The sequence below is a fragment of the Osmia lignaria genome, chromosome 15, assembly GCF_051020975.1.
Source record: "Osmia lignaria lignaria isolate PbOS001 chromosome 15, iyOsmLign1, whole genome shotgun sequence".
Classification (NCBI taxonomy): Eukaryota; Metazoa; Arthropoda; class Insecta; order Hymenoptera; family Megachilidae; genus Osmia; species Osmia lignaria.
Genome location: NC_135046.1, coordinates 10,752,755 through 10,777,924, shown reverse-complemented (window position 1 = coordinate 10,777,924; position 25,170 = coordinate 10,752,755). Strand labels below are relative to the sequence as shown.

At 44.4% G+C, this 25,170-nt stretch overlaps 1 protein-coding gene across 1 annotated transcript in view; it reads left to right on the top strand.

The window, feature by feature from the left end:
* Window positions 1-1,359: 1,359 nt before the first annotated feature.
* Window positions 1,360-25,170, top strand: part of Optix (optix) — a 39,344-nt gene continuing 15,533 nt past the window's right edge. Inside the window, exon 1 of the mRNA XM_034315863.2 lies at window positions 1,360-3,221. Coding sequence (XP_034171754.1) covers window positions 2,578-3,221 — 644 coding nt within the window. The 5' untranslated portion in view covers window positions 1,360-2,577. The remainder of the gene's footprint in view (window positions 3,222-25,170) is intronic.

Genomic DNA, 25,170 nt, shown 5'->3' with positions numbered 1-25,170 from the left:
CAGCTAAGCTAACAGAAATTTACATATATTGCGGCAATAGAATCGCTTGGTAATCTAGTTCAGCAGTGCTCTATTTAAATACTTTTCATATCGCAAGAAATCGACCGAGGAGTCTTTCGAAAAACTAGTAACCCTGCTTTTTCCTGTAATCCGGTTTAACTAGGGCCAATCGTGTCGATGGTGTCGGTCGTATAACGGAACGAGCGATTGCAAACGAAAGCAATTGATGGCATCATCGACGCCATCGGGATTATATTTCCTTCTATTTCGCCCCCGTGATGCGATACTAAGAAACTTATCGAGAATAAATATTTGCAGCCAATCGGTTCGTTCCTTTACTTTCGGAGTAATCGAAGAAATATTATCGATGTACCACCTCGAGAGGTTTTAAATAAAATCAACTGATGCGATTGTCTTTCGACCGAGGGAAAAAATCGTGTGAAATTTAGCGAATGTCTAAGACGTTGAACATTTCGGGGGAAGGAAGTTGACGCAGCGACCTGGATACGTCAGAGTTACGAATCAGAATATTTATCACGAGACCGAAGCTCCTGCGGCGGCTGTGCGTTCGATAAAACGAAGACGCCTTCGGCGCCGTCGCGCGTCCTCGGCTTCTCGATACGCGTGTACCTGTCGTCTTGACGAGAAATGAAATCTAGTCGCGTGTCGATAGAGGGCTTCTATCGCCGGTATCAAGAAGTAGGTTCTGTCGACGTTCCAAATCGGATAAACGGAGCAATGCTTCTATGTAGTAGCCTCTGCTAATCGATGAAAAACATCGAAACTTGTATTATAATTAACGAAGTAAATGCAATAAAGCTGAAATGATTGCATAATTATAAACAGGAAGAGGTACCAGAGGATTCATCTAGGAATGGCGTAGCCAATTCCCAATTTCCGTTTCGTTTTCTAAATTATATACCATAGATTTTCTCGGATATCATTTCTTAATATATGAAAGTTATTCGTTGAATTCCTAATCCGATACACCATGGTCCACGTTTCGTCAGTCCGTGTCACGGCTAACCTGGCCACCATCGTACCTGGGTTAAACTACCCCCGTGACACGACCACGCATCCTACTACATTCGCCTGTGTCGTGAAAGGTAACGAATCCCCAGACGAATCGTACAGAACGATACCATGAAAGAGGAAAATATCGCGCGAACGACATGATGACAAACAGAGCCGAAAAGCCGGTGCGGTATCGGTGAGAGTGTCGTCGAAAGCAGTTCGTCCATCGAGAGACACGGCAGCAGGAGCAACAGAAGTTACGGAACGGCAGCAGGAACAGCAGCAGTTGAATGTGGGGATCATGCTGGGTTCCCTCTCCTGCTTCTCCCACTTTTTGCACTCTCCGTCCCACTTTCTGCCCGACTCATTGATCGTTCTCTCTCCCTCTCTCTCGGCTCTCTCTCTCGGCTCTCGAGAGAGGGGGCGTGAGAGAGGTATCTGGCGGGAGCACAGGGATCCCTGGCAGGGGTACCGACGACGAGGTGAAGGGTGCGCAACGAACACGAACGTGAAGACTAAAGAAGGGGTGGGGGTAGAGATGGTTGAAAGGTGGGGTGCGAACGGTGGTGCTGGCTACGGTTGGAAGGGATAATTAAACGGACACAAACGTGAACACGGACACTGGTGTACGGAAGGACGAAGAAAGGTTACCATGGCTACGTGGATGGGATCCGGCCAATCCCGGTCTGGCTGGTAGGCGTGGCCTCTACATTGGCCCCCCGAGCTTCGTATCGTCGTCTCTTTTCATCCAACTACCCCTCCGCGGTGGAGTTGGCGAAGTCTGGGAGAAAGGACGAGGGTTCGAGGGAGCAGGAGTGAGAGAGGACGAGGTAGAGGTAGGTCGCAAGAGCCGGCGGGACTACCCGGTTGCAACGGGCGCGTACAAACGTATCATGCTGGGTAGGGCCGGTGCCGAGATGCCGGCTTGTAAACGAAACCAGTTTGCTATCCGATACGATCCAGGCAACAGCGGCCTCGCGTGATATCCCCACGGCCGAGGAGAACGTCAGCGTGCTGTTCGCCAGTGACTCCGAGGATATCTACCTGGAGAACGTTACTTGGGACCGGGAGTCATCTGACGCTAGCGTACGGGGGTGACATTCGGTACGCGAGGGAGGAACCGACGATCAACGCTCACTTTCGTTCCAAGGTTCACCTGGATCGCCGTGTGTTACTTCAAAAGGGAATTTAAACTCGCGCCCTAAGGGTCTTGGATCCGGGGTTGGATTAAGATTCGAATAGAACATTTAACGTTGTTGTCTATAGAAACTGGTGAGATTTTTTAGCCGTGTCCGCTCGGTTCAGAGAGTAGTTCAGTGTGGTAACCGTGAAGTGAGTTTCGTATTGATCCAGTGATCGACGAGAAGAGTCTGAATAATGATTAGCCTGACAGTCGAGTCAACGTCATGATGAGAGGTGCGAAAAGCAAACACAAATCGAGTCGGAGAGTTTCCTGAGTCCGACGATCGCGGTGACATCGATGCTCTGAGGAAGACAACAGATCCAAAGAGCACCGGGTAAGTGGATTCTGACCGGGAGGATCAGACGATCGAGCTAACAGAGATGTCAGCCGTAGCACCAGCAGGAACGGGTGCACCGGCACCCACCACCAACGGTCCGATCGTGCCTGCTCCAGTTTTCGCGTTGCCGACCTTATCGTTCACCGTCAGCCAGGTTGCCACCGTTTGCGAGACTCTAGAAGAAAGCGGTGACATCGAGAGACTGGCCAGGTTCCTCTGGAGTTTACCAGTTGCCCATCCTAACATCCAGGAGCTGAATCAAAGCGAGGCTGTGCTCCGGGCACGAGCAATCGTCGCTTTTCACTCGGGGCATTACAGAGAATTGTACGCCATCCTCGAGAGGCACAAGTTCACCAAGGACTCTCACGGTAAACTTCAAGCTATGTGGCTGGAAGCGCACTATCAGGAGGCTGAGAAGTTACGCGGAAGAGCGCTCGGACCGGTAGACAAGTACAGAGTGAGAAAGAAATTCCCGTTGCCCAGGACGATCTGGGACGGCGAACAAAAGACTCATTGCTTTAAGGAGAGAACCAGATCGTTGTTGAGAGAGTGGTACCTTCAGGATCCTTATCCGAATCCTGGGAAAAAGAGGGAATTGGCTGCTGCGACGGGACTCACGCCGACGCAGGTGGGAAATTGGTTCAAGAACAGAAGGCAAAGGGATCGTGCTGCTGCTGCGAAAAACAGGTATGTTCTTCATATTATTATCTATTTGTTATTCGATGAAACATTTAGGGGTGTAGAATAATTTTCAATCGAGAAACTTTCCCATTAGGGGGATGCAAAAGTTTCCTTCGTTCTTCAGACGACTTTCTTCATTCAACATTTTTTGCCAAAAGATTCTTTCTGATAAAAAACAGAAGAACTGAAGTTATGTTACAAAAACCTATAGAAACCTGTTCAACCTTCGACAAACTACCCCGAGCGAGACTCGACCACAACGACAAATCAAAATTATTTAATTTATCATAAATATTTAAGTCTATTGTTGCATCTAACTATTGACGAAAATGGCTGTTCTATTCTATTTAATATTTAAATTAGAAGATTTGGTTTTGAATTCAATATGACAACGACTGCCAAACCGATCATAGAACACCCACAATTATTTCACTAGTTTTATTCTTTAAACAAAGTTGTATTTGTATTGTTCAAAATGAATTTGTAACACTATCTAACTGTCAAACGATTAAATAAACTTAATTCATCAGTTTTCAACTAAAATTGAAAAGCATCTATAATTTCCAAAGACGATCCAAAAAAATTATTAATCAATATTGGCAATTCTTTTCGTAAAATTTAGAAACGGATAGTTTAAAGTGGTCTTTTGGTTTAATAACGAAACGTCTTGACGAGCTGTTGGTCGCAGAAGGACACGAAAGTTTTGTTCATTAAGTAGCGTTTAATGGAAGTTAATCGCGAAACGATTAGTGGTTTAGGTCCCTTTAGTCAGATTGTTGTGCTGTGTCCTCGGCAAACGAGCCTTTGTGCGCGGCCGAAAGTCCCCGCGCGGAGGGTCGCGTAATTTCATTTTGACGTCCGACGGAGGGTCGCTGCCGTCGGGCGAACAACGATTTTCGAATTACGTCTTTCAAATTGTATTTCGTCGATGCTTTCCTCTCCTTTCGCTTCGTGATACGTCTCTCTGTATGGAACGGTCCTATCCAAATCGACTTTGAACAACATCCCGGGTCAATTTAGTGGCCTCGCTTTCTCCGTTTCAACCAGGATACGAAATAACTTCTCCTACCAAGAAATACTTTCAAATAGGACTTATATTCCATTTTGCATTCGTTCTATATGATGAAATTTAACCCTTTCTCCGTGACCTGTTCGCAAATGAAGATCAATAAAAAACTTTTTAAATTGCAAATAATTATTTAAATTATCCCTTACTTTAACAAGCAAGTGTTTTTTACACCAAAGTTGACAAGTTTTTAATATTTCTCCCAATATTATCGACGAGACGAAGAAATCTTCCAGCCAGAACTCGTGTTACAACTTTCAAAATATTCCCGATTGTTCCGGCAACGGTGAAATAAAAGAAAGAGAGGTGATAATCCGTTCCACCCTCGATTAGTCACGACTGGTCATCATTAAGGGGTCGTCGTTCGGACGGTGTATCGCAGAAAAAGCGGGTGCACCACCTGTCGTTCCGATTCCAAGCACCTTGATCTCAGGTAACGTCTGGTGGCGGTATTGTTCGTTTATTTGTCGTCGGCGAATAGCGCCGGTATTATTTCCCTTATTGCAGGGAAACGGAAAGTGGGTTTTCCCCGGCTGTTTCATTGCGACCCTATCTTTTCCTGACGTCAACGGTCCCTCTTGACCACTCCGAAACACGGTCCCAAATTTTCATTGATTTACGAACCTTGGGAAAAACCAGCTACATACTTGCCTCTCCAGGGAGAAACAATACTGCTAATTGCTTTTACGCTTCTAGCGCGTTACGTCGCATATGTTTCACGCGTCTAAGGATACGAGGGTTGCAAGAAATAGTGAAACATCGTAAATTTTACTGCCACCGTAATCGGCAGATTTTTTGAAATATTTCGCCGGTAATAATATTAATAACACGGATAATATTGAACAGTAATGATAGTAATAATATTAATAGCATTAACCGAGGCTAATGTGCATCCGCGTTGTACTGTTATAATATTATTAACATTAATCTTATTTTTTCACAACCCCTGGTCCACAGCAAAAAAGTTAAGTTTGTCTAGAATTTTATAGATCTTGATGCTATAAGCAAGAAGCGCGAGAACTAGGGTGCTCGATGCAATTTGTGAAATAAGCTGTTAGAGAAGTTGACCGTTTTTACCGCCGCAATAATTAGTTTTAAAGTAACGGATCGTTTTGCTAATAACTATAGTGAAGAATCTCGTCTGTGTTTTTTTTTTTGTTGAAACGAGCAAGTTCGGTGGTCTCTGAAATCGTTGTCGACCTAGATTCTCTGTCGCGTACAGGCATCTGTAATTACTCTGCCCTGAATGAAGTCATTAATAGTTATTACCTACGTCTATGCTGTAATTGATATATCGTTAACGGCCGAGGATCGTCCGACTGTACCAGTCTAATTGATCTTGATGAGGCCGCGCAACGGGAAAAAGATTACACGTTTCAGTCTTGCACCGTCTTTATTCTGCATGCAGATCGTTTTCTTGCGTCGAAACGTGCGACGAACTTTAGTAATTTGCATCTGAAAGGAACGTTTCACGCTTTCTTCATCCTCCCCTTTCTTTTTTCTTGTCCGATAAACGTTTGCAACCGTATTATTTCTTCGTTACTTCCCAAGTAAATTCCAATTCGATTGAACAAGAACGAACTAAATCCTAAGTAGCAACAGCAAACCAACATCAGACGTCAATTTTTTGTAGTAACTGATGTACTCTCAAAGAACTCTCTATTTTATATACAATAACTTTCTTCATAAATTTCAACTTTGCTGCCAAGTATTCATCCCTTTGATACGTAACTTTTTACAGAAAAAAAAACTACCATTACAAAATTCATTCGGCTAATAAAATATGGAATTTTCAAAGTGTTAATAGATAAGAAGATTTAACAGCACGTTACAGCGATTGATCCTGGAAAAAAGAACACAACGATCAGAGCATATTCGTTGTGGTTTTTCAAAAGAATTGTAGATACTCGGATGACCAATTCTCTTTACTTTTCCGCCGATACGAGGACCGTGTATTCTAGTCAGGTTACCCAACAATGGCCGCACTGTACCTATCGTTACCCCGGCGTAACGACATTCCGTTTCTGGCCTCGAGCCACATTTTCCTGCACGTAATCCTGCGAATCCCCGGACGAATCCTCCTCCTCTTCCCTTACCTACAATTCAGTCATGGTACAAGAGCTTCGTTTCGTTCTCTCAAAAATATCGGTTTCCCCTATTGATAATGTTCAAATACTCTGTTCTATTCTTCACAAAATAATGGATAATTAATAATAAAATAGAAAAATATATAAATAAAGGATGGGAGAATTCTTAGATTTTAAGAAAAATTTAAAGATATCAAGAAATCAATTACCAAAAATTATCTACGATTAAAATGAAAATATTACGAAGAAGACTCCTCGAAATATCCATTTCGCGAACGAAAAGGGGACCGAAAAGATCGCTTCGTTACATGCTTCACAACGCTATCACGAGGAAATTCTCTCCCTTTCTCTCAGCGATGCATTTTCAACCCCGAACACACACACACACATACAGAAATAATACTCTAGCGAGTCTCTTCCGTCGTATAGCCGTCGTCATTTTGCTCAGGATGGGTTAGGTAGACACGTAGACAGGATACAGTGCCCGCCCCGAGGATCCTGCAAGGTCCTTTCAGGAACGTCGATCCGCATACTGCCAGCCTCGCGGTATATTTTCGCGGTCCAGCGAGCGAGTTATTCAATATGCTCAACCCCGAAAGCCCCGGAGCAATCTCCGTGCTCTCACGTACTGGCGTCTATCTATCTACCGTGTCCGCAATCTGTGTGCGTATATATACGTCCGGTACGAACAACGATGACATCCGCGTCTCTATGTAGAAGCTGTACATATCAGAAGGACGAGCCTGGGACATGTACATTCTGATAGCTGCTATTCTGTTCCGCGGACGGAATCAGTCGAGAACTTGCGGAGGATCTTCAAGTTTGCACTGTTTGAAGCTTCTCGATATTTCTTCGGCATTGCAAATAACTTCATCAGAGTTGAAAGATGTTCTGATAAGCTTAGAATTTTGAAAAACTGAGAACTCTAGGGGATGGTGAATTTTTCTATGTTGAACAGAAACCTTATACCTTTTGTTTTCGGTTTTAGAAGAACCTAGAGAACCTCCCCCTGCATATACTTTTATCTAAGGGAAGTTTATTGTACCAAATGTAACCAAAAAATATTGCTAACGTGAAATTGTTAGCTTCAAAATGTAAACACTTCGTATTGAACGACTATAGACACTCGTTACTCATAATAGCGAAAGGGTTAAATAAGGAGGTTCGATTTTCAAAGACATAGTCTATATCGATTCGCGTGTAGATTTTACAAGGGTGTATAAACGTGTCCCTTGAATTCGAACAGGGATTTCCAAGTGTGACACGTTACATCGAAGAAGGCGCAAGAAACGTGGGTAGGAGTGGCAAGTCTTTCCATAGGGACGGCATATAGGTGGGGATAACCACCTCAACAACGTTCCTCGCGTTGCCGGCTTTTCGGGGGTGGCTTAGAGCTCGACCGTGTTTCGCTTCTCCTCCTTCGCTGTTACCTTCGCTTCGGAAGTTATCAGATTTTGATAAAGTCCCCGGTGTATTAGAGAGCCGCGCTGTTTGCGTTTTCCACGCGGATCCTGTCTGGCTGCCACCTCGTTCGCTCCACCCCTCACCGGTACCGTGCTCCATCGGGATCTTGGGGATGCCAGTTCCTTCTTTTCTCTTTGTACCTCGACGAATTCTCGACTACTTTTATCGCGACACCATTCGCCTGGGTTAGGTGAAAGAAACTGATGTACACAGTAGAGGGATAAGTATTTTCCCCGTCGAGAAATCCTTTTGATGGAACTCTGAGGAACATCCCAGCCGTATATTTCGATTAGCGAACGATCGAGATAATGGGTCCGATTCGCCGCCGCGTAAACGCCTGAAGAATTCCACTTTAATTTTCAATAAGCACCGTAAAGAGACGCTGGAGGATTTACGACGTAGCGAGTCGGTTTCCTTCCACCGGCAATCATTATCTCGGAGAATACCTGTTCAGGCTCGTTCGGTCATGACCGACCGTCAGACTGTTGATCGTCCGTTATCTTGATGACCCTAAACGAGAAACGAATACGAGAGAGACGCGAATGTCATTGACGTTTTGCAATCATCTCGCGGCGAAAACGTGTCCTCTCCTTCGGATGATTTCTTCTTCTGCCGATAGTACGACAGCTGTTCGACGAAACGAACAGAGAATTCCTTATTTCAAAAAATCACGGATAACCCCGTGAAAGGGGTAAAAGGTCGGTTCACCCGGAGGTCTCTTCACGTTTGCTTTTCTTAGTTCACGGATTACACAATTTCTATCGACGATTAATCTACGGGATTGGTTGATTCTCGCTTAGAAAATCGTCAGAATCGATGCTGATGACCGAACGGGAATTAACCGGGGATAATGAGGAAAAATGTGGTAGGGAGGAAGCGTGCGATTTGCAAGAGAGTCAGCCGAAAAGCTGAGCGGGCATATCCCGTAGGACGTGGCGCAAAAACCGGGAGAAAGACAAAGGCAATGATTAATTCCACGTTGGATGTCCAGAATCATTAGCGGCAGACTGCCATGACACCTGCTCGCACGAGCCCTTCGTGATAGATTACCTGGGCAGCGGCGAACGAGAAAGAGAGGTGGATCGCGGTCAGGATCGTACCACGCCGGTTACTAATGATTCCGTATTTCGACATTCTGAGCGATATTCAGGAAGCCATGAAAAAGAACTACGGTATTACTGCCACACTCTCAGGGTGGTCACGGAATTCGCGTGGCAGCTTTTTGTCAAAGCCTGTCACGACGTAATGTGATTGATAGTCTGGCTGTGGCACGGTTCAACCACGAGGAATCGTGTTCTCGCGCCGCGAAATGAGATCGCAGGAAAAACGGTGAATTAATAAGACGAGAGGCACACAACGGTGTCGCAATTAAACGTACCACCAAACGGGATCAAGTTAACGCCATTTGTTAACCTGCCTGTATTACCCTTATTTCATCATTTTAATTTACTCTATTTTCTAATTTTATTTAGAATCATTCCGAACTCGGTTATACTATTCGTCTGAAAACACCCTGTATAGGAAACGAGAGAAATTGCCGGATGCACATCACAGAACGATTCCGTGTCCGAATCAATATCACCGTACGAATTAGTAGCTTGCGGTCCAATATCTCACCCTAATATTTCGTCCGTAGCCGCCCTCCTGAGCCGCGTGCACACACTCGCGCCCCCGTATGTTTCTATCTAGGTGGCTGCACCATGGGCGAAGGGGGAACCCCCATGGAGATCGCGTGAAAACAGTCACCGGCCGTTTCCTCTCTCTTGACGAAACAAAAAGCTAGCGTCACGGAAACAAGTGACAGCGGAACACACCATCATGTCAATTACCACTTTCCCCACTCTTCGACCTTGCTTTTGCTAACAGTCTACCTAATTACACGTCGATACGTCTTGACCAGGAAGGAAATCTTTCTTCCAGAAATAAGGGAGGGTGAATTGATGACGAAGGCGACGATAAATAAAAATATTAAAGTTTACTTTAAAAAAAAATTAATACCAACCACCGGTGGCTGTTATAGCATTCAATAAATTAATCATTCAAATACCACAGTGGAAATAAATAAATATTTGTCATGTATGATCGCACAGTTTTATTTTGGCATACCCTGAATATATAGGGGTCTTTCTGCACCCTAATATGATGGAACTGCTTTCACCAAAGTTCTACCTTGGAACATCCACGATCTTGTTTCGTGACGGGCACCTATATCGAAACAATATCGTCGATTTCATAAAACGTGAAATGGCTGTAGGATGGAATTGAAATCATTCCAACTGATACTCGAGCTCCTCGTGATATCTATAACAAGCCTATCGTAACGGTTTCAATTGTACCGCTGCTCGGAGATATAAGAAGAAAATACATTTCTCACGTATCGGTGATACCATTAATCAGGACGAAAATAGTTTGGTATCATCGATCGGTTCGCGATCGAAACGGATATAAATAATTCGGTCGCGTGATGCTTTTAATCGTGTTTCTAATATTAAACGCCGATGCAACATGCACGACCGACTGTCCGACGCGTTGTCATTCATGCAAAGATTAACTCTACTTGAACCAATGTTTCGTTAATGAGCGACGATCGACCTTCGATAACTCGATGGATCGTTCCTTGGATGCTTCTCGTTCCTCGGAGAACAAATGTTTTCTTATCACAAATTCGTAATAATTCTAACAATTGAAATTAGCGATAGAAATAAGGAGACGAAATTCAAACAGCATTAGCATTGTATAATACTAATGTAAAATAACAAACAGCAAGTGTAAATTTGAAAGCTAACTGACAATATCTTTAATAATTGGTACTTTAATGTACCTAACTACAAATGTCCATTTTACCGTGGCTGGTAATGTGTCAATAATTCACACTATCGTGTTCCAGCATAGCTGTATCTACTGCAGCCAGTCACGCATTAAAAACGTGTTCTATGTGTCCTTCCATTTGCGCACGCAATTGAATATCCTTTAATCTGTGTAAACAGTGTCGCAAAGATGAATGAATAACATACCCGATAAATGTATGATGCTACGATAATTCTTTGTTACGAAGCATGTTTAAAAATGTTTGCTAACTTCACTTAGTTTTAAAATATTCTAACAAAGTTTAAAATATAACGTTTAACTTCTATATCTCGAAACCTTTTTAATGCTCCGTGTATAAAGCAGTTTCATAATCTAGTAACTTTTGATATTTCCACCGGTTTATTCGAATTACCGATGAGAAAAGATAGCGGCGTTTCCCGCGTCGTCTGAGCGAAACTAATTCAATTACCCCGGAAAGCAGGCAGCTCCTTCCGTCGCGTTTCAATACGGTAGACTCGTATCCTACACACAAGCTGAACCTCTTATATTCGTATAAAAAATGCTGAAGAGAAGGAGTCTTTGTTACATCCATTCTATCTATATCTGTTCGACGAAGAGGATCCTCTCGCACCTTCGATCATCGTCGCGTTTCCTCCGCTCGGAGGATGATGATCGCGCGTGACCCGATCGGTTCATTCAACACGCGCCCGTACACGCTTCCTTCCAGCTTCCTTTGTTTTGTTACGCGAACAAATGACCGCCGGTTCACGGAGGGCGTGCTCTCCCTCCGCGCGAGAGAGGGATCATCGATCGTCACTGATCGTTAACCGTAGAGACACCGTAATTGCCGCTCATTAGGGGGCTAAAGGAGCGTATTATGCGCGCTGAAAAGAAGGAACGTCGAGGTGGATTGCCGAGCCGAGGAACACGGACGAGATGCGAGCGGCCGCGTGCGAGAGAGAAATGAGAAAGGAAGGAGTTGATGCGGATGAAAAAAAAGAAGGAAAATGAAAGAAAGAGGAGATTTGAAGCAGAGGGAGGGAGGGCCGTGGTAGGCGTTGAAAAGAGTACTCGAGGTACGTGAAGGGGCTCATGAGGTAACCGATACCCTCTCTCCCAACACTGCTTTGTTCCCGGACCTGGAAATGAAATATAGCGTCGAAACGCAGTCGCGGTCCCTCCCTCTTCGGCATCTATCTATCTACCGATGTTTAATCTCTCCCGGTGGCCAAATTCCAATTTGCTTTGTCGCTATAACTAAATTCACGAGTATCGCATCAAACTTCGATTCGATCAATTAGATAAGCACAGTATCAATTATTCCACGACCAGGTCATCCATTTGAAATACAATCCTCCACTTTCGATCTTCGCCCTCGATAATATACTCGCCGATAACACCATAGATCAGCGAGGATCCTCGCGAAGAGAACTCTGTAATCCAGTTCATGTTCCTCTCAGACGGCGGAAATGGAATATAAAATTCTATCGCGTGAATCGAATTCAAAGCCTCGTTCCCGCCACCGCACCGTTTCGAACTCATCCGTCTCGCGGTTCATCGACTTCTCGCTTTCCTGCCCGTTGCATTGCTGCAGCTTCGCGTTGGGATCCTTTGAAATCCAGTTGGCCGGCTCTAGGCAGGTGTCGAAGAACGCGTAACGAGCAATGAATCACCCCGGCACGCAGTATCGTATGATATTAAGTAACTCGGAAAGGGGTGCCGACGCACGACGTGGATACTACCTCCGCCCCGTTGCGTTGGTTCACCTCGGCTCTTGCCAACCGATCCGCTGAAACGAGCTTCGATCACCTGACACTGTTCATTACACGCGTGCCGCAACAACTGCTAGTCAGATAATTAACGATATCGAGCTACTCGCGGCGTAGAGGCAACGAAATCCAATAAGATCCCTGGACGTTCGTGTTTGATTTGCGAATACCCTTACCACCGGAGGAGAACGCGCGTTCGATGGCTACGAATCGAGCCGAGAACTTGTGTTACGCTAATCGATCGAGCTACAAATCAATTAACGTCACCGACAATAGGTATCAACTCGGTTGCCAACTAGGAAACTTCCCTCCTATCTGGCCGAGATCATTGGATCCTTTAAACGACTTTGGATTCCCGTCTAAAATCTTGAGCTTCCAATCGATCGACGCACAGTTTGTTATACCGTTTCTTGGTGTATACCCTTATAGTCTATTACCGTAACAGATCCGGCAGAAGTGCTTCTTTAGAAGAGAAATAAAAAAAGAGCATCTTTGACAGTCAGAGGACCTTCGTACGTAGCCACTACCACCTGTGATATAGAGTTCCAACGGTCCGTGATCAAGGTGTCCGGTTACCTGGTTCGAGCAACCTACCTACGTTGCTCTCCAAGGACTACCTTGTATAGGAGACGTATCTCCTTCTCCGTTCGGCTTTCTATCTCTTTTTTACTCTCGTTGCTGCTCCAGCAAGAGAGTTCGGGGGTGTATCGAATGTCCTGCCATCGTGCGGTCTCGTCTATGGTGTCCGGCTACCCCTCGCTCGTTTCACGGTTAATTAAGCGGCTGACAATCTGACCACGAGACGGTTAGCGGCCAGGGGGGCCCGCGATCTTCAGGAACTCGTAAACAGAAGGAATTCGTCGAGCATGAATGAAGACGAGAAGAAGGAGAAGAAGAAGAAGAAGAAGAAGAAGAACAACGATGATGTAGCGTGAGGAACGAGAACCAGGGACCGCACGAGATATCGATCATCCTGATTGCCGGCCCACCTTGCCAAGACCCGTCCACGGGGATCGTCGGCAATGTTTTTTAGAACTTTCTACCGAATACTATCCCGTCGTGTGTCCTGTCCACCTTAGCGCGGGATCAATGGGTGCAACGCGTACAAAAGGGGGGGCCACGGCGACTTTGGTTACCGGACCAGATCGGATAGATCGATGAACTCGATTCGTAGGATCGAACCTTGGCTCGTTTTTTGGAAACATCGTCGCGGTAGAGTAGCTCGCGAGGATAGCTTTTACGAGAATCGATGGTTACTCGCTTTTGTCGAACGAAAGCATGATATTTCGTTCGAGTTCGATTGAGAAGAAATTGTTCCAACGTTCTTCTCGGATTATTTCAATCTCGGCAACGCGTAAATACGTTCACAGCACTTAAACGAATTAATGATAGAGCTCGATCTCGCAAAGAAATTTGAACGATTACAACGAATAATAAAAATAACACGGTACCGAGTATGAACATGTTACGAAACATTACATACCACGCCTACCTACACGATCGGTAAACCTTTCATTAAAAATATCTTTCAAGTTGCTTCAACTTACCATAGGCTAGACGCGTTCAGGGTTTCCACGAGGTTCATCGAGCTGGATCGAGGAGAAACGAGAGCGGATTATATCGTCGGAGTATCGAAGGCATCGTCTCTCGTTTCTTGGCCCCACGGCTGATAGTTACACCAGGAGGCGGCCCCGGTACCTGCCAACAAACGACCAGTTGATGATTTAGCACATATTCCGAAGCGAGAGCCTCGTTCGCGTCTCGATCGCCTTTTACGTGTACCGGTACCCAGGCCGAGCGTGATTGTTTTATAATTAAGCCGTTACAGGATAAGGCACGGACGCGCGGGAGGCGGTTGTGATTAATTGTTTTCGAATTGAAAACCTATCGCTGTGCCGTCTTAATTTCATCGTCCTCGGCTAGAGTACAAGACGTGGAACTTATAGTCGTAATTACGCGGCCTCCTTCCCCTACCCAGACGCTAAAAAACTAATGAATAACAAACACACCGGTGAAACCAGTCTTCTCTTGTGGCTTTACGCGTTCCACTGGCCCCTCTACTCTTAAAAACATGGCCGCCACCAAGTTATTGAACTTTGTTCCTTTGGCTGCGAAGCTGAACTTCTTACGGCGGATTTCAGTATGTTATGAACGAATAAAATGGGTATTTTTGATTTTAAATTGAAATTTTACAAATTTCTCGATCGTTCACCCTCGCCTTTTCGTTGCTCGAAAATTGAGCATCAAAGTGTCATCGGTACCCCGTACGAAAGATAGAAACGTTTAACTCGATTCGTGCGGGATTTATGTAAATTCCTTCTAGAGTTTGTGAATTCAAGGCTGCTTTCCTTGCCCCGCAAAAAACTTTCTTCCGTTCGAGGTTCACCCCTCGATGAAGCCGAGGCGACGTCAGTCTCTGTCTGTCGTCGTGAAATTCGGCGAGTCTCGAAAGCGCGCCACATTAAACGGAGCAAATAGACGGTGCCGTGCGGCAAAAGGGTGCCGACTGAAAGGCAAACAGTTTAGCTGGAAACAATTGACTGCAGATTGAAGAGAGAGAAAGAGGGTTGACGGTAGGACGAGGGGGTGATAGGTACGGGAGAGACATCTGACGATCGATGCACGCGTCGCTGCCACGAGAGAGCGAAGTTACATCTGTCCGACGATGAAAATAGATTTTGAGAGCCGCGGCTTGGCTCCGGGGGGTCCGCCAAGGGGGAGGGACTTGTTAAAACACTCGTTTCCAGACCAGGAATTCGTGTTTCTCGTCACAATGCCACGTCGCTTTGATCGCGTCCGTTCGCTCGTGTGCGGCGGACAATCGTCGCCGGGACCGTACCACCGAAGGCAACACGTTTGTTTTGTAACATTTGTAAATTGAAAAAATTATCAACGGTATTATACGAGGTTGACCGATACAAAAGGGGCGGTAAATTGCGCGGGATTTCGGCACGAACCGGCTGCATATTTTATATCGACCAGTTTCATTCGTACTTAATGTCCCGTGTACTTTCCGCCTCTGCTCGCCGCGATAACACGGGAAAAAACCACTCCATCCGGCCGAATCTGACCGTACAATCGAATCGTCGATGTTTCGCTGCGCGGTTTTATTAAACAATGCTTCCACGCTGCAAGCTTCCACGCTAGAATGGTACACAGTGTTTCTTTCCCTTTGAAATTCAGTTGAAAGTTTTGCTGGAAATTTGGCACGATTCAACGAAGCGGACCGTACTAAAAAGAAAAAAAAAAAACCCTGCGACCGTCCAGCCCGACGAAGGATTCTCCACGATTTTCGTAGACTCCCCGGCCAAACAATAGGTGATCAATAAGAAAGAGATGTATCAAAAAAATTCCAACACCAGCCAAGAGGGGGTAGGGGGGGTGGAACAACCCCAGTGTTTTGTCTCGTCCGACCCTTTTAACGTCACTTAAAACAAAACACTGTATCGATTTGACCGCTTCTCCCCCTTCTGGCGAACGCACTCTCGCCGCTGGTGTGCCCAGGGGGACGCTCGATGCGCCGAAGACAAGTGACACTCGATTCCACGCTGGTCCTACGAGCGTGTTTTCTTTTTCTCCTTTTCACACTTCACCGTTCCACTTGGCCTTCCTTTTTGTCACCCCTGTCGAGCGTCGGTGTGATCCAGGGCAAACAAAAAGTCTGTCTGATAGACAGAGTCAAACCCGATGTAGTAGGACCTTGATAGTTGTACGAAAATGAGGGGGAGTTGAAATCGTTCTACTCTGATGTTTCTCTTTCGACCAACTTCTTTCCTCAATCTACTAAATTTCACGAATTTAACGGATTACTGAAACTGCTTTCAAAAGCCGGACCGTACGTTTCTGCAGTCGTGATTTTAATTCTATGATCAAGAGAAGGAAACAGGAAATAGCTCGTGTAAAAGGTAGAATAATCTATCACGATGGAATAAGCCCCGGTGAAATGATTACGTTACAGTGTAGAATTATAGGACGTCCCTTGGGTCGATGAATCTTTAATCCTCTTTAACTCGGCGACGCATCGAGCGAAGAACCGCCTCGAAATCGAACGGTAAATCGGGCTTGAAACGTTCGAGAGCTCTCTCTCTGCGATTAAAGCCGTGGTTTGGTTACGTCGATAAATTTAACGATTACCGTGTGTAAAGCGTACAATAGGAAGCTCGTGGAGTGGAGTCGAGAGTACATTAAATAATACGTCTTCATTACGCGTCGATCGTAGGAGTTCGCGTGGCATAAAAGAAGTACGAACGGGGGTTGGTACAGCCCACCGGGTAGTTTTTTCTCTTCCGTCCACGAAGCCGCGTGTCCTTTTTTCTTGCTCGGTCCGCGGCAGAATGAAAATTGAATGTCGGCGTCGATTCTGTTGCTTCGTGCTTTTATACCCTTTTCTCTCGTCCGCCCCCTCGCTGTCCACCGGTCCCATTATAAAGTATAATACCGGACTCGGTGTTTCCCAGATTATCGTCGCCCGACTACGACGCGATACCCTACGCCTCGCGTGTCAATTAGACACGGTATATGAGGTTACAAAGTATGCCAGGTCTTTGCACCGCGCTTACCAGCCTCGCCGAGCCACGACATCGTTTCCGATCGTTAGGCAAAGTGCTCGTAGAAAGAACCGATCCCGCCTTCACCAGTCGCTTCCTTCGAAGATACACGCGTTTACCTTACATCGGACGGTTCGAATTTCCATTATAAAAATCGAGAAGGTTCACAGGGAAAGCTCTTTCGAATACGGGTAACGTTGAAAATTTTGAGAATCCTGGTCAGAGAGCAAAGAGGATTAGCTAATTGCTTATTTCTAAATAAGATAGCCATGCTTCATTTATCAGAATCGTAGATTGAATCGTCAGACGTAACGTGGCTGAAAGACATTGTTTGTTAAGGATTGCACGGCGTAAATTAGAAATTCAGTCGGGTTTGTAAGTTCGATCGTGCCCCGATCCAAACTGTTTTCCTTTCATTCGGAGTCTATTAGAGGCGAGTGGCAGTAAATCTCAGCGTTCTCGGTGCTCCTTTTTCCTACGGTGGCTTAATTCGTGGCAGTGATTGCACGCTGCATAAATTACTCGATTAACCGTGGACACGTTGCTCTACAGGCAACGATTACACACGGTTTTCGATGCACACCATCGTCCCACTTCATCGAGGCGATTAATCCTCTCGTCATTTATCTTGACCCCTTTCGCAAAAAAAAAGCCCACCGTATGCGGCCTTGACGTGCACCCTGATACAATGATGTTGTTAGAAGTTTCAACGTGGATATTAATGCTTTTTAAAATACAAAGTTGTTATTAATGAAAGAATTTTGTATATTGAAAAATGATACAAAGAGGAATAGTCTAAAATTAAATTAAAAAATTTTTATCTTTTTTTATTCCCTATGTACGTAGAAATTTATGATATCATCACGAGATTCGCTGGAACGAGGTAGACTTAATAGGTTTTGCCACGACTCGTAATCGGTGACCCACGAAGGAGGCTCATTTTATCGCCGTACACCGGTTGATATTTTCAGCGTTACGAGTGGTAATGTCAAGAAACACACTTCGTAATGTTATTAACTGCAATAATTATTACATGTCGTGGCTCGCTAATGACTCCAACGTCCTAACGATTTCGACGTTTCACAATGCGCCACGTTCCACGATGATTTTTCCCGGTGAGCTTACTTTGTTATTCACGGCATGCGTAAAGTGTGGCGGGTAATTAAGAGTGCCGCGAAAGATTACAACCGCGACAAATAAAATGACCCACCGATGGGACTTGGTGGTAAAGTGACCTTCTAATTGTTCCGTTGCGCAACCACGATGCATCAATCTTACCTCGCCTGTCCTTCGGTCAGACCTCAAAACGTTGTTTTAACGGGAAAAAGATGCGTCGAGGAAGCGACTTTTAAAGTATCACTTTCAACGCGGCTCTGCCACGCTCGCTTCTACTACTGTGGTCTTTTGTGCCCGTTCAAAGGCCGTGGCTCTTAAACGGCCGTAAATCATACGTTTCGCCTTCCTTTTTATCCATCGAGGCCGCTGATTGTGCCATACATAAAATTACGATAAATTCATAGGGTTTCTCGTGCTGTCATGACCCGCGGCACTCGATTGTTCCTCGTTCCTAATGGCCAGAACCGCGAGATCTCGGTGGGTGGTGCCACTGATTGTCAACGAGAAACGGATTCACGGTATCCTTTCTCCGTTGACGAAATAATTGTACGATAAACAAATGGTATTATTTTCTCTTTCCTTAATTTATATCATTCAAGCTATAAAATTCTATGATCATTTGATGGAAACAACAAATTCAACAGTATATTATAGAAGACAATTGTTTGATTATCCTACGTGTTATCTTTGTTGAATATTAAATTAAAAAGGTAGAGAAACAATTGATTCTTAATATCCTTAACATTCCAATCTGACGTGTCTGATCAGCCTTGACTCGATCAGTATCTATTGTTGCAGTCATCGATGATTAACACGTCGAATCTAATATAATTGAATAAATAATAAATGAACGAAAGAAGATAATATTCAGTATTCCAAATTTATCCATAAACTTTTATACAAGCCAGTTAATTGATCTAGGCGAAAGTCGATCTAATTCATTTTCGTGAAAGTTCGAGTAATTTGAACGATTGACCAATCACGCAGAAAGCCACGAGACAAAATGAAACAAGAATATCGGGAAGCTGAAAATTATCCGGCTTCTAATTACGCACGGACGGTAAGTGCAATTTATATCCCGGCTAGAAGTAACGCAAGTGGACACGAAAACGCTATTGAACGAACCAACCGGATTATAATTTCGCTATGAAACTAGTTTGATTAATGTTCCACCGATCGCCGACAGCTCTAAATGCTACAGCCGAGCGGCGCGATATCTATTAAAACCCGATAGGAATTACGTGCCATTAATTAACTGACTCGTTGAACCTTTACATACATCTGGCTACACGATTTTTGCTTCGTCAGATATCTATCTTTCGATAGCTTGTCTTAATAAACACCGCGCATTGTGTAACACAGTTTAAAGCTGAACATTCGAACGAACGAATTCCTTCAGATTCATTGTCCTGATTGTACGAAATCTAAAGTTTAAATGAAATTCGAAGAACTCGAGGAACAATTTCGTTTCATGAAATTTTATTCTAAATAGCTTTTATCGTAATTGCCGTTTGATAATCTAAACTTTGAAATTATACTCCGTGAAACCATCTTGTGGTTCGTGATTTCGTCTCTACGGTTCAAGGATCGTTCAACTCTTGCTGGAAGCTTGATAAACGTCCGATTAGACGGGGGCACGCGTAAATCAAACGATGGTCCGTGTATATCGGTCCGAAGGGTGGCGCGAGATGAACGTCGTTAGTTCAGCAGGATGCTGTTTTGACGGTGTAACAAAGGACAGGCCCGGCCGAGATCAGACAAATGACCGTGGATCCGAGAACAAATGACAGTGGCTGTCCAAACGTGAACGCGGCTCTTTTGTGAACGCGCCTCATTACCGGCTGCTCGAAATTTTTCACATCCGCACGTCCCTAGCCAGCCGCGTTCAAGAAAAATTGATCGTCGCTCGTGCTCCGATACCGACCACGGCAACCTTCGATTCGATACAAATCTACTCCTCGAATCATCCGAATAATCCAAAGTAACATTCTGTCCGTGCGTTTGCAAATTGACACTGATTGATAGTACGAATGATAGGTGTTGTGAATTTCAGATGACTTTTGAAGATAGAAAATACTACATTTTAGGGATAAGTTTCCGAATGGCCCCACCAAAATTGAGAACTCAGAGATGTTCGGTATATAACCTAAATTGACTACCAGAAACCGATTAAAATTGCTTTCAGAGCTGGTAAGAAATTTTTGTACAATTTTGGGACTACGTACGCGCTATTCGATACTGCGCATACACAGAACCTAACCTAATCTAACCTAACCTTTCCACGATATCTCGAAAACGGTAAAACATCCAGCTCTGAAAGCAACTTTAATCGGTTTCTTCTAGTCAATTTAGGTTATATATCCTGAGTTCTCAATTTTGGTGGGGCCATTCGGAAACACAGCCCATTTTAGATATAATTTCATGAATATAATAAAAAAGATATAATAACTGTGATCAAAGTACTGAATAGCATTGAATTGAACGCTCTTCGAAACGACGAAAGTCGTTCGTTCAGGAAGTTAAGTGAAAGCGAGAGAATTGATCAGACCGGTGATTGCATTCCAAGTTGAAACAAGTGTCTTCGTCGTACAAATCATTGAATCTAAAAGGTTACTTATCGTTTCTTTTTATCTATACGAAGCAGTCGCCATCGGTTATTTACATTTTTCATTGAAAGTCGACGGTCTAGGCTGTGAAATCTCAGCCTTATGTTGCGACTCGCGGACTCCGGAGGCGCGAGACGAAGCGCATACATCGTGCTCGCTAGGCAAATAAGCGTCAAATGAAGCGTGCTTAAAGATCAAACGAGCAAGCAAACACGAAACAAGTGACGGGGCGTTAACGTGTCCCCGTTGTAAAAACATCGCAGCTACCGCGTGTAATGCCACGCTTTGCCTACGGGATTATCATTTCGACTAATCCCACGCTCCTAGGAGCGTCCGGAAGGGCAAACATAAACGTATAAAATCGAAAACAACGAGGGAGGGTGAAGTAAGAGGATAGGTTTAATCCTTCAGTCGAGGAAATCGTCATCTGCTCGTCGATATATCGCGTGTCACTTTGATATAGCCTAATACGGTGGCTCGAACGAAAACAAAGCAACAATCTTCTTATAATATGAAGTGGAAACGATACAGATAATTAACTCGTATATTAACCCTTAAAGGGTATACCTTCATTAGATAATATTATCATTTTTAACAAACCCTATTTATTATCTTTGCGATATTTTATTATTTCTATTATCCTTAACTCCGAGTATATAGAGGAGGTTGATTAGACAGGTTGATTATTTCTATGTGATCTAGCACTAAGTACCATTTGTCTAACAAAAGGCGCCTACTACCAGGTATTAGCCTTATTTGTTCAGAGTAGTCTAACGAAGAAAAAGGATAACCGTCTGGTAGTGATCGCGTAGAATAGCCTAACTCAGCCCATAGAATTCGTGTTAATCGGGTGGCGATGATCGCGACGGGGTTGCTTTTACTGTCGAGTCATCAAACAAAGATGGCCGCCGGTTCCCGTCGCGTTGAGTAGCCGTATTTGTAAAACAAAGAGGTGGCCAGCTACGAACGTTAGAGGCTGCCGTCCATTTACATAAATATGTGCACTTTCTGTGGATTCATCCGTGCCGCGCGATTCCTCATGGGGATTGATGCCTCTTCGCGTGATTAACTTGTCACGAATCTTTGTAGTCACGTCTCGAGCTATTTATTAGACGGATAAGGATCGACCATGATCGCGTTGGCGCGCGAGACCAATCGTCTGCTTCGTGTTCGATTCGTGAGGATGAAGATCTTCGGGTTGGCTGGCTGGTTGCTCGCTAAGTCAACCTCCCTACTCGGTGTACTCGATATCCTGAACGGAACCGGGTTCAAAGTCGATTCGTTATCTCTTAGATTGGTTTCTTCTCGCGCACATTTCCGAGATCATTCTTCTTGGCCAGTGAACGCTTGATCTTTTCGATTACCGATCCTGGATCATCCCGTCTAGGAAACGAGCATTTTTAATCGAGACGCTCGTCAATACAGATTCAATCAACCCCTTCAACACACTGGACCTAAGTAACCCTTTGGTTCAGTTAAGATTAGATCGCAGAAAGGGTGTTAAATGGAATTCGAACACTCGAAAATTTGTTTTGTAACATTATATTATATCGAGCCCTTCAGAGGATAAACTGATGAACTCTATTTTTGGAATTTTTTTTCTTAAATTTCACTGCCAACACGCTTGATTGATGCAACAAAAAATAGAAAGACACTTATATTTAACAAAGTTTCATTTTCTTATATTGCACCGTTGCTAAACAATAATGCCGACGGTGGCTTACCAAGAACGATAATTTAAACGATGACTCTCTGCTTGTTCGCATTCAATTACTAAATAATTGACGAAGAGGGTGGTAATCGGCGACAGGGGGAGAAAGAAGAAGAGGAACAGGGTCGAAGGGCTCTTGAGCAACATGCACGCGTCTTCTCATCCTTTTTCATCCTACGGATTCTCTCTCGCTCTTTCGATTCCCGACCATTTCGCAGTCGAGATGACGAGCGTGACTTATCTCCTGCAAATTATAATCCAATTTGCGATTATCGTCGTGCCATCGTGGACTGTACTCGCCTTTAGGGCCTTGCTGAAGGGCCAGATGGACGCCTCACCTCTGGCTGATTAGTAAGGGATAATTAACCGAGCGGGTGAAACGGCTTTCGTGACTATCTTACGTTCGAGGAACACGCCGGAAATCCTGATATTTCGCGGTTTGAATCGCATAAATCTTCGACTTTTCCGGATGTCCTGATGCGCGTTAGATAGTTGCGCCGTCATTGTTGCAACTGGGCTAGCAAAAACACGGTGAATGGCGCGTTTAACTCTCCGCATGTTCGCGAATCATCAATCAGATTTCAACAATGATTTTTTTCTCGATGCCACGTGAAAAAAAAAAAAAGAAAAAATAATATGATCGATCGAATATTCCTTGGATCGCTTTTGAAACGCATTTCGTTTCCTTCTTCTCGGATTTTCCTTTCTCGCATATCTCGCGAAACGTCTGTCAAATCTTGAATTCTGTTCGCACGAAATCGCGGATGACACGCGACGTCAAAGCGGAAAGCTGCGCCGCGTAACTAGCCGAGAACGACAGGTGGCTGTTCGCGGGCATTTCCTGCTTCTCATCCCGCGAAATTGCGGGACGCGTTACAGCCACGCTGAAATTCGCCGCTCGTCGAATACATTCGAGTGAATCAGGTTTAAGAACGCGTTAGTCAGACACGCCGAATTGAGCTATTGACATTCCTACGTGAACGATGCTGAACCGACTCGATTTGCCGAGAATTCAACCCTTTTTCTGTCTTTCTAATCGTCTTTGTTACACGGGATAATACTATCATTGCAGCGGTCACTTATCGCCGCAGAATGTTATTCGCAGTAGTTTACAATTATATCTAAAAAATAATACCACGATATTAAAGGTGTTTGGTAATCAAATAAAATAATTGGCAAAAAGTAAAGAATAAAATTTACTGCTGTAAGGTGCAACCGGTTTGAAAAATTTATCCGATACGCGTGTGACAAGAATTTCCTTTAACTATGATACAAAATGGAAAATCAAGAATGAAGAAAAAGATGAAGCTCATTTCCTTCGCTCTTTTTGCAAATAATTAGACAATCTCCATTACGCTGTTTGAGCTTGACACTTAACGAGGTCTCATTTACGTGAACGGCTGCACGCCTGTTAAAGCCGAGGATCACGAGAAGAAATCGCCGTCTCATTCGTTCGCTTTTCAGGTATGGCCAGAGACGAGAGGAATGAAGGTGAGCGAAGAAAAAACCGACGGATAGATGGCTTCGCGTTTCGTTACACGATCATTATAACCATCCTAGCGAGTCTCGTTTCTTATGCAGCCTCTGAATTATCTTACGATGATCATTATTGTTTAAAGGGTTGCTCATCATCCGGATAGTGGTACCGTTTCTTTTTCTTCCTTTTTTATCATCGACGACGAACCAGTAGCATTATTAAATTCGAAAGTAACTGTCTGAATGGGCGCCGTTAATTAATCTACCGATCAAAAATGATGTTGGTCATCGAATCGAGGATGTTCATAATATAAAGCTGGAATCAAATGAAAGAAAACGTGTAACAAACTGGACGATGAGTACGCTTCTTTATCTGGAACGAACTCCTCGACAGGGCAAAGTGAATATTTTTTACAATACCGCCGCGAACTGGCTCCGAAAACAGAAGGACCGCCAAAAAAGCGAGATGCTTAACAGCAAACGACCAGACAGGGCAGCAAACCGCTATTAGCGCCGGCCGTCCAGCGGATGGTCCGCGGCTCCGACAAAAAGGGCCACTTCCGAAGGCTGCAACGTCACATCCGCCATCGAAAATAGCCGCGGGCCCCTAATTTACGGAGAAAAGCGAGGTTTTCGACCGAGGAAACGATTCTTTAAGGCGATAACTCTCTTCTTACTTCGCGTTTACCCGATCTACATAAATTCGCGCATCGTCGTTTATCCGCTCTAGATACACACTCTCTAAATGAATACTAATTGAACCTCTCGAATAGTACGATAGATCTTTACAAAATATTGAAAACAATTTTCTTAGAAAATATATCACTCACTTTTTCATCACAAGTCTCGATTAGGGATCCAGGTAATAAATATCTGAATTTTTCTCCAATTTCCACGAATGCGATTGCTGGAAGGATCTAATCAACGTCCGCAGGACAGCAGCGTGTAAATGCCCGGTCATTGGACATCGAAAAAAGCGCGCTATTAATCCAGCGGGGATCGTTCTAAACCGGTTTTATCATTTTGTCGAATCGAAATTTCTTTAGCACCGCAAGCATGTCGGCTCGGCGACCAGCGTGACGCCTAGTTACCGTTCGCTTATTCGCGCACGGGAAAAATCGACGCGAGTAGCGTATCCGTACAAGGGGGAAGAAGGAAAAACAAGAGAAAAAGAGAAAAAGGGAAAAAGGAAAATACATAGCGGATAGTGGACAATGGGACGGAGCTATTTCGTTCTCGCGTTACGCAAAAGCTCGGAGCTGCTAATTCCGCGCGAGCAGCGCAAGATATCAGCACGGTTCAGCA